The sequence below is a fragment of the Carcharodon carcharias genome, chromosome 7 (genome assembly GCF_017639515.1).
Source record: "Carcharodon carcharias isolate sCarCar2 chromosome 7, sCarCar2.pri, whole genome shotgun sequence".
Classification (NCBI taxonomy): domain Eukaryota; kingdom Metazoa; phylum Chordata; class Chondrichthyes; order Lamniformes; family Lamnidae; genus Carcharodon; species Carcharodon carcharias.
Window position 1 is genome coordinate 159092622 of NC_054473.1, and position 19471 is coordinate 159112092.

General features: G+C 39.6%; 1 protein-coding gene across 1 annotated transcript in view; it reads left to right on the forward strand.

Annotated features, from left to right (window-relative positions):
- LOC121280307 (AFG3-like protein 2) overlaps nucleotides 1-19471 on the forward strand; it is a 45125-nt gene that overhangs the window by 22481 nt on the left and 3173 nt on the right. The window contains exons 11-16 of the mRNA XM_041192172.1: nucleotides 5190-5297; nucleotides 6950-7075; nucleotides 7719-7829; nucleotides 14364-14479; nucleotides 15633-15833; nucleotides 18471-18665. Coding sequence (XP_041048106.1) covers nucleotides 5190-5297; nucleotides 6950-7075; nucleotides 7719-7829; nucleotides 14364-14479; nucleotides 15633-15833; nucleotides 18471-18665 — 857 coding nt within the window. The remainder of the gene's footprint in view (nucleotides 1-5189; nucleotides 5298-6949; nucleotides 7076-7718; nucleotides 7830-14363; nucleotides 14480-15632; nucleotides 15834-18470; nucleotides 18666-19471) is intronic.

Below are 19471 nucleotides of genomic sequence, written 5' to 3' on the forward strand. Positions count from 1 at the left end.
ACTGAAAGAGTTCTGTACTATCAAGAGATGCTGTCCTAGATTTTCACCCTTGAGGCAGGTAGTGGGAGTTGGGAAAATTCCCGGCTCAGCTCACCCGCCTCAGGAGAAAGTGCCTGCAAGGATGGGATCTTCATTGCTAGGGGACAGTTGCAGGCTGGAGTCAGGCCAGCTGACCCGAGAAACGGTTCAGAGACAGGCCACAGGGCTGCCAGGTGCCAAGGGGGACTGTTCAAATGGCCTGCCTTGGTGCTGTGGTTCTTTATCCCAGTTAAAATAAAAACAGAGAAGCCCTCCAGCCCTCATCCCTCACACCCACTCACCCTCCCCACCATTCCCCAGGCCCCATCCATGCTGCCTCATGTCACCACTACCCCTTCATGCCCCTATACCAACCTATAGCACTTTATGCCCATTGACCTATATACTGTATAGACCCAATTAATCCAATAGTGACAATAGGATGTATAAAATAGTCATTCATTCATAACTTTCCACTAAGTTTAAAAAAGAAGTCATTTTGCTACAGGGCAATAAAAGTATGAATCATCCAGAACCTTTAAAGATTTAATAGTTGAAACTACAAACACTTGAAACCTCTTAAACTTGTGTAAGTAAACCGTGCAATTGATGGCATAGGTCAGAAAGCCAGAGCTGTCAATCAAGTAATGTTTCCTCTGAGTCTTAGGGGCAGAATATTACATCCCCTGGCTAAGCACTTGCCCAACCCGATTGGGCATAAAATCGTGCGAGAAGTCATCAGGCGAGTGTCCAGCCGACAATTGAAGGCGATTAAGCCCATTAACAGCGTAATTGACTCCGATTTTTTTGTAACCCATCTAACCTTACGGTTGGCAGACGGGCAAATCGGCCAGGCGGGCTTTGCATTTTTCATCAAACACTCATTTAAGGGCGGGATGAGGTTTCTGTTATTAAATAAAATTAAAATAAAAATCTATGGACGGCATTTTTATCATGTTCAGGTGCCTGATTGCGATGCTTGGACATTTTTTTCCTGATTTTTCAAAACTTTATTTCATGGTTTTCGGATCTGCAGCTCCCTGAGGCAGCTTTCTGTCAGTGCTCACCCACGCCTGCAGAAACATCATTGCCCTCCCTCCTCCAGCCCCCACCTCAGCAGCGCTGAGGTTTTCAGTGTGCATTTCACGCTGGCTGGCCGTTAATTAGCCAGCCAGCTAAAAAAGTCGCGGTCGGTGGTCTGTTTCCCAATCGCACCTGGGTACGCTGATCACTCCTGTCCGCCGAGCTTAAAATTCAGGCCCAGGTGTTTTAGTTCTCTAATGTATGCCTGGACTGGCAGCCAAGTATACATAATGAGGCTTGGCGAGGAGCCCAGAATCTGTTGAAACACCTGAGTCCCAGAGAAAATATTACTTGATTGTCAGCTCTGATCTCTGAGGTCCGTGAACCATGACTCATTGAAAATGTGACCCAACTCCATGAAATTGTAGAGGAGCTGTCAGGCTGGGAGTGTAGGGTGTGGGCTTTACCAGTCCACACCCTTAAAAGGCACTCCCAAAAATTGGAAACCCTGAGAATGGGGTCGGGAATTCGTGAATCGGGTCCTTGCCGCCATTTTTAAAGGGCTCCCGAGTCATCCCAATTCAGTGAAAATCCAGCCCACTGTCTTTCAGATGAGATGTTAAAATGAGACCCCTTTTTACTCTCTCAGATGAGCGCAAAATAACCCATGGAGTCCACGTCCAAATACAGTGAGAGCTGGACAATATCCAGGTTTGAGCTGACAGGTGACAAGTAATATTTGTGCTACATAATGCCAGGCAACGACCCATTTCCAACAAGAGGGAATCTAACCATCGCCCCTTGATATTCAATGGCATTACCATCACTGAATCCCCAGCTATCAACATCGTGGGGGTTACCATTGACCAGAAACTGAACTGGAATAGCCATATAAATACTATGGTTACAAGAGCAGGTCAGAGGCAAGGAATCCTGTGGCGAGTAACTCACCACCTGACTCCCTAAAGCCGAGCCATAAGTCAGGAGTGTGATGGAATAGTCTCCGCTTGCCTGGATGCAGCTCCAACAATACTCAAGAAGCTTGACACCATCCAGGACAAAGCAACCCACTTGATTGGCACCCCATCCACAAGCATTCACTTCCTGCACCATCAACGCACAGTGACAGCAGTGTATACCACCTGCAAGATGCACTACAGCAACTCACCCAGGATCCTTAGACAGCACCTTCTGAATCTGCAACCACTACCATCTAGAAGGACAATAGCAGCAGACACATGGTAACATCACCGCCTGGAAGTTCCCCTCTGAGCCACTCGCCATCCTGACCTGGAAATATATCACCGTTCCTTCGCTGTCGCTGGGTCAAAATCCTCGAACTTACTAACAGCACTGTGGATGTACCTACACCACATGAAATGCAGAGGTTCAAGAAGGCAGCACACCCCTCTTGAGGGCAATTAGAGATGGGCAATAAATGATGGTCTAGCCAGCAACACCCACATCCCGTGAATGAATTTTACAAAAGCTATTTGAAGAAGAACTGGGAAGTTCTACCAGTGTCCTGGCCAAAGTTTATCCAACCAGCACCTAAAAAAAAACCCACCATGGTCTGGTAATTTTATTCATTGCTGTTTCTGGGAACTTGTGTGCAAATTGGCTTCTGCATTTCCTACATTACAACAGTTGTTGTAAAATAGCATATCCTCTGACTTAGTGAGCCATTACATAGGGGGAGTGCTAATGTGGTTAAACAAATAATTTCACTTTTAAGTCCCTATGTATAAATAACCCCAATTAAACATTACATAGCATAATCTCTCTTTTGCTTACCAAACAGTGTGTCTTTGAATTCACTGTTATTTGGTGCCATTTGTGTGTGTGTCTCATACACTTTGTAACTGCTGTCGCACATTTATTTGTAAATTTTCTTTTAAGTACTTTAAAGCTAATGATTTGTAATCTACAGGAATTTTTTCCATCAACAGAAAGTATTTTGTTAGCTCAGGATTCAGATTGTCATTGGCCTCAAGTCGACCTTGGGAATCAGATTTATAAAGAAAATCAGTCAGGCCATAAATAAACCTGTTCAACCACGAGCCAGAGGAACTAATTTCAAGAATTTCAAGAAATATGCATATGCACTTCAGTTACACCAGTGTTCCCCAATACATAACCATTAACCACATGTAGTGATTTGGGAACTTAGATGTGGTGACTTATATTTCTGACTAGTAAATTAAAACATGAGTAATCAGCGTTGATTGGCACCTGATTTCACTACAGTGCACACATGTATACATTAACCATTTTGTGCGTTTGTTTGTAAAGTGGGAAGAGGGAAAAGCAGAGTGTGCTGGTGTATTTGATCAATTTGTGTGCTTTACCTCTTTGTTTGCCACATATTGGTTATTGTTAAAATGGTGTCTTAACATTGACATCATGGAAACACCTGCAACATTGTATGGTGAGGAGAGCTGTCATTGTAGTCATCGACCAATCAAAATATTTGCTGTAGACCAGCAAAACAAAGCAAGCAGCTCCAACAGGCTATGTCATTGCAAAGGGCAAGCAATGTTCAGCCACATCCTGGCTAGAAGGTAGGCTGGGTCCGTCTCATCTATGAGAGAAAAAATAAATTGAATTTTGATTAGGCTTGCAAATGGATGGAATTATTGCAAAGTAATAGAAACAGCAGAGGTTTCTGTAAATAGTTCTTTTGGAGTTGACTGTGGTAGTGAAGTCTCTGATCAAAAACATTTTGGAATGGGCAAAAGTTGGCTAAGAATTTCATGTTGAATGGGGAAGTTCAGTTTACCTTTGCAGAAAATGACAAGAAGCCACCTTGCCTCTAGTACACCAAGTCAATTGCTGAGAATTTTGAAGAAACAGTTTGAACATTCTGCAGTCTAGATTTAACAGAAAATTTGCAATCTGATGGCATAGCTAGGTTGTGTATCTTCTCTGTCAATTGTTACAGACAGGAGAGACAGGTAAACTGAACTTCTTTCCTCTCACCAACTGTCCGTAAGCAGAAGGTATTTTGAATTATTTTTAAAGTATGTTGTGGCGTGTTTTCCCAAACCCTCAGTTTGTAGGATCCAATTTGCAACAAACTCGTGTTATGATTAACTCGGAAGGTTAGTTTATTCACATTCAAAACCTATGGGAGGAGTGTTCACAGAGTCCCACTCCACTACACATGCGCACACACACATACACACACAAAGGATAGTAGCAATACAAGAACCACAGAAATGAATATTAGTTCATGATCATGGAAGAGTCCCAAGTCAGTGTCCAATGAGGAGTTCTTTCACGTAGGGGTTCGAGTTCAGCTGACTGAAGACTGGGGGTGTGGAATTTTATTTACAGTTGGTGCTGATACCGCGAGATGAAGTTCGTACACAGAGACTGGGTTAGTTTCCTAGACGATGATAGGAAATCTTCCAGCAGAGACAGGCTTTGAGGAATAGGCTGTTGTCCAGCCTGGAGTTCTGCCTCTTGGCATTCACCAGTTGGATGTTAACCAGCAGACAGGCTTTCTCAGTTTTCAAAGGAATATAAAAATTTTAAAATGGTCACATGAGTCATGTGACCTTTTTTCTCCACAATTATTTCAAAAGGGATGTTTATCCAATCTCTGGAACAGGCTTTGATTTCAGGACTAATGTCCCAGTTTCTTGCCTCGGAAAGCCATTGTGTAGGCAGAGCCTCTGACTCCACTAGAGGCGTAAGTTTATCAAGGTGCAAATTATGTTCATTGTTCCCTCAATGGTGCCCTTTTGAAATGGATCTTGGCAGTCCCACGGGTGAGATGAGGCTGTTAGCAGCTCTGCAGGAATAACGAGTTTTGACCTGCAAAACCCCTGGTTTTGTGATTATAATATCCCTACAATTAGGTGTTGGATTCCATGGTGATGAGAGGAGGATTCTTTTGTTCTTGTAACTCCTGTGGGTAGCTTCCAGAACAAAGGGCCAATCCTGAGGTCATGTGACTTGTAGCCATTTTTTTGGGTTCATCAGAAAGTCAATTTTTGAAGATAGCAAAAAGAACAAAGTTTTGACACACAGTTTTGGCTTTCTTTCCACGCTATAACGACACAACACAATATTAGTGCGTGTTTGTATTTGCAACTACCTGGTCAGACTGTTACTTCACATTTGAATTTTTCTTTTTCTTTTAGGATTTAATACAAGCACCAATGTTGTTGTTCTGGCAGGAACAAATCGACCTGATATCCTTGACCCAGCACTGATGAGACCTGGGCGATTTGATAGGCAAATTTATATTGGTAAGTTGACAGCTAATGAGTTACGCACTCAACAAAGTTCATGGCTCACTGTGTGAGTTACCAGACGATGGATATAGATCAAGTTATTGGCTTTTTTCTGCAGTAGTGCTGAGTAAGATTGAAATTCCTAACATGGCATGATTTAAACTATGTCAGAATCATCATAATTGTGTTAGGAAAGTACTCTGCTGCTTTGCCACAGGCCACTTACTGTTTGTACATGTTAAATTTCTGAATCTCGATAAATAGGGTGGTGTTTCTGCTGGTTTTGCACCCAGATTCCAGCACAATCGGCCAAATCTGTGCAAAAGAATTTTAAACATGAGTTTTGTCCAAAAACAACATTGTATTTGTCCTTTCTGTGATCTTTTATGTTGGTTCAAGATTCAGTTTGCCTGAATCTTGCCATGTCTACAAATTAGCCATGTCCAGGTCGACATTGTGAAAATCTGCTGTTTCCAGAAGGCTCTTCGAATTGCACTAATTTTCTTAGGTGCACAGGCCCATTTTGAAAGTTTTTTTCATGCCAAAGAAGTATTAATTTCCTACGAAATTGACTAGTGTACACTGATGCAGCAGATTGTATAGTTTTCCCTGTCATTTTCAATGATTTTTAAATCTGGTTGCTCAGAAGTGGACCCTTATTAAAAATTCTTATTTTTAGTTTAACCCATTTTTAGCTGTATTAGTAAAACTGCACAAGATTACCATTAAATATATCAAGGAATACTTTGGAGGAAAAAAAGAAACAATTGTATTCTATTACACTGCCTTGTTGCATTTGTTCAGGAAAGATATTGTTTATTATTATTCAAGCACATTTTGTGCACCCTTTCTCAATTATGCTTATGACAGAAACTCTACCCCACAAAGTTTAATGCTCTTCATTTGATTTTGTTTTAAAGATGTATTTAATGTGTGATATAAACTGACTTGATGGGTGTCATTTAAGAGTCATTTATTAATGAGTAATTCCTGCTATTAACCTTGAAGATACAAGAGAGTAATTAGGAAACCAAAAAAGTGAACTGTAAATACCTATCTCAAAATTTTATACAGCACTAAGAGCTTTTTTTTCATAAAGATTACTTATATTGTTTCTTATAATAGAATTACTTGCAAACATATGCCTCAAGAATATTAAAACGAAGATTCCTGTTTTAAGTTGCTCAGTTTTGCCTTTGGAGTTAAACCAGGTATCAGATGATAGTTTAAGGAACAATCTTAGGTTCTGTTTTCTCACATTAAGATTTTAAAAAATCCCTCACTGTTGTCAAATGGACAGTAATTGTCCAATTTTGCGAATTGCTTCACAGCTGCTTTAATGTAAAGGGGATGAGGGCACGTGATGATTGAAAAGCTTCTACAGATGAAGTGGATAACATTTATTCCATAAATAGATTCATTTAAATTTGTGCCACAGATGGCATCCTTCCCACAGATTTGTTTCAAATTAAACAATTGACATTACTAAAACTAAAATAGAAACATAGAATATGTAATGCATATTTTTGTGCAATCAGAAGAAAACAGTGCATGATGTTTTACAGGACCTAATTGATGTTTGAATTTGTATCATTCATACACTGTGAAATCAGCCAGGTTTGTTATAATTTATCTAAACTTTGGCTTGATTTGTTTTGACATGGAAGGCCCTCCTGATATCAAAGGACGAGCATCAATTTTCAAAGTTCATCTCAGCCCGTTGAAGATGAATCCTAGTATCAATAAAGAAGCATTGGCACGTAAGCTGGCTGCACTCACTCCTGGGTTCACAGGTGAGTCCCAGAAAAAGATAGAGAAATTAATTATATACTGCTGACCTTATGTGGTGTAGAGCTTGTTACCAAATTTATAACCAAACCCTTTTATATGTAATCCCCAGGTACCCATAAGACAGAGAAAGATTGAATGGGTATTATAGTTTACACCAGTACAACAGTTTGAAAAAATACCTTGTGACAGTAAAGTTAAGGGTATATGGCAGGCATTGACTCATAACCATTATTTAGATAGACTTGGTGATTGGGTTTGTGGGTTTGCACACTATAATGCACTTCATAATATTGGTTTTGAAGCCGTCAGAAAGATGATACGTAAATCTCCCAGTTGGATAGCTATCTGAAACAAATGTAGGTAGCCTGAATCAAGTTCTTAGTAACACTGAGTCTGATGGTCTGCTACTAAATTGTCATGTCTCTCTCAGAGTTCTGCAAGGAGAGATCTCACATTAAGATTGGGCCAGTGCAGAAGTAGTTTTATCTCACATCTGATTCTTGATCTAATTGCCCTTGGAGAACTTACTGCTGACAGTTTGTAGAAAAAAAGGCAATTCCCTAATACTGAAACTCCCATCATCTCAGAGAATGAAGACTTTTATCACTTGTATTAGAGACTGATACAGCACGTTGTCCTTTACAGGTGCTGACATTGCCAATGTATGTAATGAAGCTGCTCTCATTGCTGCTCGCCATTTAAATGAATCGATCCATGTGAAGCACTTTGAACAGGCAATAGAACGTGTGATTGGAGGTGAGGTTGACTTGAAGTGTGCTTGTTGCGTGTTTAGCATCCTAGTTTTGAATCTGCTTATTTCTGTTTTCTATGATTTCTCCACCTTGAAAATGTGGGATGCTGATGGCCCCCAGTGATGGTGAGATCTATGGCTCCTTCACTGGTTTCAGATGCAAGCAAGTTATGATTTTGAAAGACTGTTGGTGAAAACATTGTGTTTATTCCTTGCTTGTATAACCTCTGGTAAAACTGCAAATACAGTAGATCTTTTAAATTCTGGATTTCCAGCTGCTCCCAGCTCTTTTGGTGCTTGTGAAAAATCAACCCAACTTAGATCAATGTGAAATTAATAATCTTGCTTTCACCCAGAGGAGAAATGTGGGCATGAAGGCAAAATTTGATTTTTAATAAAAAGCTGCATACAGATAGTAATGATCTAGGCAAGTCAGTCCTGTGTTTCTTTGTATCTGTGTCCCTCACACAAAGGTTGCTGACCAGACAGCATTTCCCTCACTCAAGCATTCAAAATGCATTACCACTTAACAGATACCGATGAAGCTTTCACAGATGCATTGTTCAATTCCCTGTCTAGGTATTCCATATAGCAGGTCAAGTAAATTAAGGGATAATTTCATGTTAGGAGGAAGCCCGATGCACGTATGTCACCATGATAAATAGCCCTCTATTTTTACACAGAATGTACAGCACAGAAATTGACCATTTGGTCGAACTGGTCTGTTGGTGTTTATTCTCCAAACGAGTCTCCTCCCACTCCATCTACCTCATCATATGCCTTTTAGCGTATCTATTACAGTGTGATCACTTAAATTGATCTTTTTCAACATATGTACATGCATTTTAATAAATCGACGCGTTCCTGTTTAATATTGATCAATTGAAAAATTTGTCTTTGTAGAGTCTATTACAATCAAGTTTCTTTCTTTCTTTCAAAATGTGGTAGCTTTAGGTTGTCAGCTGATAGGATTTAGAGAGATAAATGCACATGCACAGGTTGCTATCTTTAATGCCAGTAACACTTGACTTCAATTCTGTAGAAAAGACTTCCTATAAAGATGCTGTGTAATAGCATGTTTTTCTTTTGAAGCAGATTATAATTTAATGTTACTGGTTTCTGAGGTTCCGTTTGCAGCCTATCTGTATGAAAAATACTGATTCCTTAGGATTGTAGCATCTCTTTCTTTTCTGAATACTGTTAATTTGACTGCAAAATCAGATATAGAAAGCAATTATGAGTTACCAATGTGAGAGCTTATAATGCAGTACATTAGATTCTAACAGCAGCTACAAGGGCCATGTATCTGTCTATAACCTCAAAACGGGACAGAACTAAACTGGCACATACCATGTCTGGGCTTCAGAGTACCCGTAAACAGTAACATGAGATACGGGTGCTGGGAATAGAGTTATTTGTAACTGTACAAATTCCAATGATTACTTCCATTTTTATGCTGCTTATAACCACTTTCTTGAGGCCTAATTAGGGATTTACTCGCAGTAGTCTTTGCAATGTCACACTGTTTCTTGTATTTAAATAGCAGGTGTGTTGTATGCAGCAGTATGTCCCAATAATCCCTTATTGTCTGAGGACAAATTGGAACATTGACCATCAGCCAGCAGAGGTTGATTCAGAGGCCCAGGGAAGTGTATGGTGACCTCAGTTGTTAGCACATGACGGCTGAGGAGCAGGAAGCATTGGGAATAAACCCAAAGGCTAGGGGTAGTGAAGTGCAGGAAACCAGGGGAGGATGAAAGGTAAATCCATTTGCTCAGTTAAGGTTGGTCTGAGGGACAACTGTAGGGAGGTAAGGACCGATCAAGATCTGAAGTCGTGAGAACTTGAGCCAGTCCAGCATAGGATGGCTAAGCAATTCTGTAGAATAACATCCATTACATGCAAGTGGAAAGCAGCGAAGCAGCACAACACTAAGGAAGCAGAATACACAACATGGTGGGAACCAGTCGGAACAGATCAAACTATGTTCAGCATAGTGAAAAATCCCTAGCAGAGAACAGAAGACAGCCTGAAGAAGCATCCCGTGTACTGGAATAGATCTAGTTCAACAGAATAATGTCTTGGTAGAAAGCAATAGGGAAGGTTGAAGTTGCAACGTACCCAACATACAAATGAACCTCAACTCGAGAGAAGGCACATTTCTGTCCAAGTCCCAAGGTGGAAGCAGAGTAAAGTTTAGAAGCCAGTAGTGCACAGAAACCTTGAAGCTTAGCAGGTAACAGGAACAGTAAGAGGGGAGATGGCAACTGGAGGCTGGAGCAGATTACTTTAAAATTGAGGTAGTGAATTGCAAAGTAAAGTCATAACAACCAGGGCATTCAGTGGAGTCCAGTGTGCAGTGCAGTCCTGATGACAGAGGAGTCCAGTGGCTGGAAAACTAAGTGTGGGTAGATTTGCATCTATGGAAAAGAGCATATTAAAAACAAAACAAGCTGGGTCAGAGGATGGACAATGCGCTCTGCAAAGGTGGCTTTAAACTTTTGGTTGGAACTTGCAGACTGATCCAAAACAATTACAAGAATACAAGAAATAGAAGCAGAAGTGGACCATATGGCCTATCAAGACTGCTCCGCAATTCAACATGATCGTGGCTGAGCTTGGGCTTCAACTCCATTTCCCACCCGATCCCCCTACCTCTTGATTCCTGAGAGAACAAAAATCTGTCTTTTCAACGATAAAGCATATACAACCTTGGGCAGAGAATTCCAAAGATTCATAACCCTTTGAGCGAAGTAATTGCTCCTCATCTCAGTCCTAAGTGATTGGCCCCTTATCCTGAGAATGTGCCTCCGTGTTTTAGATGCTCTTACCAGCGGAAACAATCTCTCAGAATCTACCCTATCAAGCCCCTTCAGAATGTTGTAAGTTTCACTGAGATTGCCTCTCATTCTTCTAAACCCTAGAGAAAAAAGACCCAATTTATTCAGCCTATCATCATAGGAAAACCCCCTTATCCCAGGGACCAATTTAGTGAACCTTTACTGTATCACCTCCAATGCAAGTATGTGTTAAATGTGGAGACCAAAACTGTACACATTACTCCAGATATGGTCTTATCAAAACCCTGCAAGACTTACTTATTCCTGTATTCCAATTCCCTTGCAATAAAGGTCAACATGCCATTTGGCTTCCTAATTGCTTGCTGTACCTGAATGCTAACTTTTTGCATTTCTTGTACCAGCACACCCAAGTCTCTTTAAACATCAACACTTACAAGTTTCTCACCTTTTAAAAAAATTATTCAGCTTTTCTATTTTTTTCAACCAAAGTGAATAACTTCACACTTCCCTACATTATAATCCATTTACCATCTTGTTTCCCTCTCATTTAACTTGTCTATATCTCTTTGTGGCCTCGCTGTGTCCTCCCCACTGCTTACCTTTCCATCTAGCTTTACATCAGCAATTTTAGTTACATTGCTGTCTGTCTCTTCATCCAAGTCATTAATTTAGATTGAAATAGCTCAGACCTCAGCACTGACCATTGTGGTACTCCACTCTTCACTACCTGCAAACTTGAAAATATCCCATTTATGCCCACTCTCTGCCTTCAATGTTAACCAATCCTCTACCCATGCCACATAAATTACCCCCAACCCATGAGCCCTTATCTTGCCTATTAGCCCCTTGTGTGGCATCTCATTAAATGTATTTTGGAAATCTAGGTATACTACATCTACTGGTGTTCCCCTTTATCTAGTTACATCCTCAAAAAGTTCAATAAATTTTTTAAGCAGGATTTCCTTTTAATAAAACCATGTTGATTTGTTCTAATCATACAATACTTAGTGCATTCTTAACACTTTCTTAATAATAGATTCCAGCATTTTCCCAACAACTGATGTTGGGCTAACTGGCATTTTCTCTCTCCCCCTTTTCTTCAAAAACGGAGCAATATTTGCCAACCTCCAATCTGATGGGACCATTCCTGAATCTAAGGAATTTTGGAAAATCATAACCAGTGCACCCACTATTTCTGCAGTTATCTCTTTCAGAATCTTAGGCCATCAGTCGGATTTTAGACCCTCAAGTTTTTCCAATACTTTTTCTCTGTTGATATTTATTTTCCTAGTTTCCTCACTCTTTTTAGCCCCTAGTTTACTGTCTATTTCTGGAATGAAACTTGTATCTTCTACTATAAATACAGACACAATATTTGTTCAATGCCTCTGCCATTTCCTCATTCCCCAGAATAATTGCTCCTGACTCTGCTTCTAAAGGTCCAAAGTTTACATTAGCTGCTCTCTTCCTATTTATATACTTATGAAAGCTCTTACAGTCTGTTTTCATATTAATGGCTAGTTTACTCTAATCTTATTTTTTCCTTTTTTATCAACTTTTGGTTGTCCTTTGCTGGTCTCTAAAACTCCCAATCCTCCGTTTTTTGCAATATTGTAAGCCTCTTTTTTAAATCTAATATGGCCCCTAACTTCCTGAGTGAGCCACAAAGGGGTCTCTCTCACTGAGTTTTTGTTTCTTAATGGAATATATTTTTGTTGGACATTTTGAATTGTTTCTTTAAGTATTTCCCACTGTTCAACTACAGCCATACCTTTTAGTCTGTTTACCCAATTTATGTATTTGCCAGTTCTCCACTCATACCTATGCAATTGGCTTTGTTTAAGTGTAAGATTCTTGTTAGTGAATTGAGGCTGCCACTTTCAAATGTAATGTGGAATTCAGTGGTATTATGATCACTATTTCCAAGTGGACCTTTTACAATGACATTACTAATAAACTCTGCTTCATTACATAATAGCTTCATCCCTAATTGGTTCCACAACTTATTACTCCAAGAAGCTGTCATGAAATATTCCACAAGCTCATCTTCTAGATCACTCTTGCCAATTTGATTGTCTCAGTTTATATGAAGATTAAAGTCTTCCACAACTGTTGCATTGCCTTTTTTTACAAGCTCCAGTAATTTCTTGTTAGTGCTTTGTCCAATGGTATTACCACTGTTAGGGGGCCTGCAAACTACTCCCATCAGTGTTTTCTGACTCTTGTTATTTGTAACTTCTATCATACTGATTCTATTTCATGATCATCTGAGGCTAGATCCTTTCTCGCTAATGTCCTTATGTCACCCTTTACTGCCAAGGCCACCCCTCCTCCTTTGCCATTCTGTCTATCTTTCCAAAATATTGTGTACCCTGGAATATTTGTATCCCTATCTTGCTCACCTTGTAACCATGGCTTTGTAATGGCTATTAGATCTAAATCATTTACCTCTATTTGTGCCACTAGTTCATCTTTCGTATTGCAGATGCTTTGTGCACTTAGATAAAGAACTTTTAATTTCATTTTTACTTCTATCCCCTACAATGACCTTTATTAGTTGATGTACAATTTTTGTTGAATTCTCTGTCTTGCCCCGTTCTGTTTTACTTTACCCACGTTGCTATACTGTTCTGATGCCTCAACCTTTCTCTTTTGATTTCAAAATCTCCCTTCATCGGAAACCAGCTCCGTTGCCATACACACACACACAAACACAAAAACACACACACACACACACACACACACACACACACACACACACACACACACACACACACACACACAATCCCTTTGTTAGTTTAAAGTCCAGTCCACAGCCCTGGTTATATGATTGGCCAGGACACTGGTCCCAGCCCGGTTCAAGTGTAGCCCGTCCCAACAAAATAGTTCACTCTTCCCCGAGTACTGATGCCAGTGCCTCATGAATCAAAACCCCTACTCCTCACACCAGTCTTTGAGCCACACGTTTAATCTCTAATCTGCCTGACCCTATTCCAATTGGCGCATGGTTTAGGTAGCAATCCAGAGATTATTATCTTTGATGTTCTGTGTTTTAATTTGGGCCCTGACTCCTCAAATCCTCTTCGTGGAACACCATCCCTATTAGGACAATGGATTATGGAGGAGAAGAAATTGGGCAGGGTGAGCTCAGGTGTTGATGGATGCAAATAGATAGAATTACAAAGGACAGGACCTTGCTAGCCTTGGAGCCATCTTAGATAGTAACATCATCATTTTATAATTCCTATATTTGTTGTCCCTTTTGTAATTAAACTTTTTTCTGAAATTTATGTTTTGTATCTGTAAATACAACTTTGTATGTGATAAGTATATTGCCCTTAATTGAGCAATTTTTACCTGTACATCATCAACAACTTGCATTTATATAATTTAACTTTGTTACCATGCATACTTTTTAATCCAGTTGTCTCACAGCCAAGGCCATCCTCTGAGCACTTTATTGTACACCTCAGCACTCTCATTATCGTGCTTGAAATAGATTTGCCTTTTCTCTAGCTTTGAAACTTATATAACCTAAAATTGTATCATACTGAGATTACTTAAGCCTTTAGCTTGCTGACCATTATACTAGTTGAAGTTTTGATTTGGAAAATACAGTAGAGGGGAAGGGGAGAGGGGATATATTGAACATCTAAGCCAAGATATCACTGCTCAATCCATCCATTTAAATATTCATCTTTCTTTTGCTAATAATTTTTTACTCATGTTTCCTTTTAGGATTGGAGAAAAAAACACAGGTCTTGCAACCCAATGAGAAAAAGACTGTTGCCTATCATGAGGCTGGGCATGCAGTTGTTGGCTGGTTCCTGGAGCATGCAGACCCTCTGCTCAAAGTAACAAATTAACTGCTATCTCTATATGTTTGGAAGAGAAGTAGTGTGCGTGCTAAATATGCATTAAATATTTTGACATTGGTTAGGATATGAGAACTCAGTAGCACAGTGCATTGGAGTAATAATATGTGTGAAGGAGTAGCAGTTTGCTGGTTTTGCACTCTGATTTATCCAGGCCAAAAGTTGATATTCCCAGACTGTTTGCTTAGGAACATAGGGTATGGGAGTCGGAATAAGCCATTCAGCCTTTCGAGCCTGCTTTGACATTTGATAAGATCATGGCTGATCTGATTGTGGTCTCAACTCCACTTAATGGAAATACTAAATGGGACAGGTTGGTCCTTTCAAACAGGTGGAAGAATTTGAAAAACAACCTAATAGAGGAGAACTGAAATGAAGTGCTATGACAGCAAGTGATGATCTGAGACGGAATTTAATAGCATTTTTTTGCATTAAGTCTCTTGAATGAGTTTATAATAACTTGTTCAGCATAAGCTAAATGTCCTTTTAATACCACAACAATCTAGAAAGCAGTTAAAGGGCTAATTTTACAACTTTCCACTTGTGGGAAGGAGCTTCACCATTAATTTTAATGGCAAAAAAAATGTATAGCTTCAGAAAATTATGCCAAGGAGTGTTGATGGACGATGCATAACACCAGTTCTTTAGGAAACATTAAACTGTATTCCTGTATTGTAAACTCTTTTTCATTTTGTTCAATTTAGACTGTGATTGCACCAAACCTATTTCTAACTACCAAGTTAGAAAAATACAATTCTTTTTCCTTGTATTTATTTTTGATCTATTTTTCATCGCCAAAAAAGCTTTCAAAGAAATATATTTCTGTTTATGTGTCCTGCTAATATTTTATGGTGAAGCTTCTTTGATTGTCCCCGGATAAAAAAACGACAAAACTTTTTGTACTGCCAAAAACTTTTTCCCTGAGACAATCAAATAAATGATATATAGAAGAATCCTAAATGGAAAGCATTGTTTAGGTAGATTTTCTCCTTTTAGGCATATTGAAGGTTTTTTGACACGCTTCAACTGTTGAGCTAGGTATAGCATAAATTTTAGCTCAGATTTTATGAAGTAATGTTGCATACTAAAATTTATAAATACCTAAATGTGTAATGTGTATCTCCTTCTGCAGGTGTCTATTATACCTCGTGGGAAAGGTCTTGGCTATGCACAGTACTTGCCCAAAGAGCAGTATCTTTACACAAAAGAGCAGCTTTTTGACCGCATGTGCATGATGCTTGGCGGCCGAGTGGCCGAACAGATATTTTTTGATCGCATCACAACTGGTGCTCAGGACGACTTAAAAAAAATCACACAGAGTGCTTATGCCCAGGTAAATCCTCATTCGTATCTGATTATCATCTCAATTGTTTTGTTGGCCTTGGGAGTGTGTTAGCTCCAACACTCAAGGATACCCATCCAAAAGGTAGAATTTGAATCTCAGTTTGACCTGCGATTCACTCTGAAGCTTCTCGAGTAAAGTTTCTCCGGTTTCAAATGAGTCACTCGCAGAAGGAGGACTCCCCTGCTCCACGACAAAAAACTTTTTCCTTGGACAATCAAAGAAGTGTGTTGTGAATTTATATAACGTTCTTTCCTCCTGGTGGGATAGAGCCAGTGGAAACATTTTTAGGAGTTCTGTTACATTCATCTTTTTTGATTTATGATAGAGGCATTTTTGCAAAATTCTTCTTGTCACTGAATGCAGCGATTGTTACGGGAAGGGCAGCAATGGTGGGGTGCCTAATAATTGAGATGCCTTTTATATTTTTAACTAACCTTAATAGTTTGAATTGGACATGACTTTTTCTGGGTCAGTATATTTTAAGTTTATATATGTGCCATTTAAGAGAAAAATATTTTCAATGCAGTAGCAAATGCAATCTGCCTGACCATCATTATCATTTGTGATGTGCACTATATGTATTCCATTCTGCTCTGATTTAATGGCCATTTTGATTTTTTTTAAACCTCTGTCTCTCTATGTACACTTTCTGATCCAAATTCACAGCCATTGCTCTAACCTTGCCATCTCCAGTGGCGTTGATCACCAACTTGTTATCTCCAGTCAGTTCTTACCACACACATTGCCTTACCATCCTTCTACTCCATCCCTAGAAAAAATACTCTCCTCCGGATTGCTTCCAGCTCCTTACTGTCTGCTCTTTGGCTTTTCATTCACCATTAACATCCATCTCAACAAACTCCTCTTTGCCCACTCCAAGTTCACTTCCAGGAACAAATTCATTGAGCTCGTAGCTTTCTTTATCTCCAAGAAAGAGACCAGGCAGCCATCTGCCTCTGCTTCCCCTTGTTCCCTAAGCTAAACCTTCTCGTCTTCTGTTCTGTACCATTTTTAAGTCTGAACCTTTGTCTTTTCTCTTCTTCCTCTCTCCTTTTGTTCTCTTGTGTGCATTTTTGTGTATCCCTCATGCCCCCATCCACTCCACCTTCTCAAAGCCCATTTCATACATGAGACATACTCTTGCTCTACTGATCCCATTCCCACTGATTTTCTGATTACCCAACCTCCCTTCTTAAGTCCCATTTTTGCTAATTATTGTAAGAGATCCCCACTCTTTAGGCACTACCCCACATGTTTAAAAAGAATTATCACCATCCCAGAGATCCTGGTCTTTACTAACAACTCTCCCATCTCCAGTCATCTTAAAATGTGTTTTTATCTCCTAGATCCACTCTTGTCTTTCCCATAACTCCTCTGGTTTAATCATTCTAATTATGTTATGGTCCCTACCAAATCACTGACTTAGCCCTGGAGAAAGGCACAGCATTCTGTGTGGCTTTGACTATTTGTCCAAGACTTCAGCTTTTGACACAATCCTCCTCCGAAATCTCCCCTTTGTTATCAGCTCACTGAAACTGCTCTTGTTTGGGTTCCAATCATAGCCATAGTATTTCTAGCAATGGTTTCTCTGGCCATGCCAGCATCATCATCATCGCAAGAATCCTTTAAGGGAACTCTTGCCTATCTAACTGTAGCTAGAGATAGTAAAAACTTCAATTATGGCACCCAAACCCTTACCTCTTGGTGATCTTACCTGTATGCATGGGGCCAGATCCCACATTTGAGATGATGACCCCAGCACTGCCTCTTGGCAAATTGGTTGCCCAATGTCCAGCCTTGGATTTTCTCAAATATTGGGAAGACCAAAACCATATCTTCAGCTCCCATTGTGCACTCCATACTTTCAAATTTTTGCTCCATCCCCTCCCTTCCTAAAGCTGATATCATCATGCAATAGTCTGAAATTGCTTATTGGTATGGATGCCTTAATTAGGTACTTTTGGAGGAGTAATAGGAGTTATGAGTGTTCTAGTATCTCAGCATGGAGGAGTTTTCTGCCTAATGAGGCCATCGCTAAGCGATCAATGTTGACTCGTGTATAATGATACAAAACAAACCGTTAAAGTCTCTTCTCATGTGCATACACTTCGTTTTACTCAGTTATGCTATTAATTATTTAGAAAAACAGTACAGTAGTAAATAAAAACAGAAATACCTGGAAAAACTCAGCAGGTCTAGCAGCATTGGCGGAGAAGAGCACAGTTGACATTTCGAGTCCTCATGACCCTTCAATGTCAACTGTACTCTTCTCCGCCGATGCTGCTAGACCTGCTGAGTTTTTCCAGGTATTTCTGTTTCTGTTTTTGTTTCGGATTTCCAGCATCCGCAGTTCTTTGCTTTTATCACAGTAGTAAATAACTTGCTACACAATCCTGTAAGTGGTAGACTTGATCTATGGGATGTTTCTCTCTGATTATAGATTATTAACAAGTCTCATGAAGCTGATGCAAGAGCTCTGCATCTAATCAGCTAACTCAGCAGAAACTGGAAATTGAGCTTTGCCACCTCGACTCCTCATGGCTTAGCTATTCGTTTGGTGTCCTCACTATCTGGGAATTCTGATCTGTTTTTATTAATCCTCTATTTTCTTCTCCCATTTGTCAGATTGTTCAATTTGGTATGAGTGAAAAACTTGGGCAAGTGTCCTTTGACCTTCCACGACAGGGTGATACAATTGTTGAAAAGCCATACAGTGAGACCACAGCGCAGATTATTGATGAAGAGGTTCGGGCTCTTATTGGCACAGCAAACCAGAGAACCTTGACGTTATTGAGAGAGAAGCGATTGGAAGTTGAAAAAGTAAGTGATTGTATTGTTATTGGAGCATCATTTCTACAAAACCTGACTTCCTCCCTTCACATTACTATACTGCTATACTATGCATTTCAGTCCCCATTCTTTGCCAGCTAGTAAACTATTCTGTTTTCTTTGGGAAAACTATTAAACCCCAAAGGACATTTTAGAAATAGCATCCTGTCATTCCATGCTTCTTGCACTAATGACTGCTCAGTCAACATCCACTCAATGAGTAACCCGTAAAATCTTCAATGTTGGTTTTATTATCCTTTTAAGTTTTCCAATGCCTTCATTATGACCTACATTGCTAGAAGTTATATTTTCATATTTCAGTTCTAATTAACACAAATATGAAAACATCATTTTAGTTGATATATATTTAAGATTGGAACCAGTGAAAGATTGCAAAATATCATGCTAGCAGTGAATGCTGAGCAATACCCTCTGTTACTGAGACCATTTTAATGGATTAAGGCACTAACTGACTAGATTTCATTCTATTTTTTTCCTTCCAATTTGTAAACACCCTTGGATTGGCAAGTGAACAAGAAAAAAGTGAGATTAACAATCAAAAGAATTCCTTTTGGCCTTTTCTGTCTTCAATTTGTAGCCTGCATTGCTGACTTCCAAATGGGTAAATTTATCACCCCTTGTTGAACATAAGACCTTGCAGGTGTGAAATTTTTAAACGTTGATGTTCAAAGAGATAAAAACTGTTGAAGGGTCAGAGGACTCAAAACGTCAACTTTGTTCTTCTCTGCCGATGCTGCCAGACCTGTTGAGTTTTTCCAGGTATTTCTGTTTTTGTT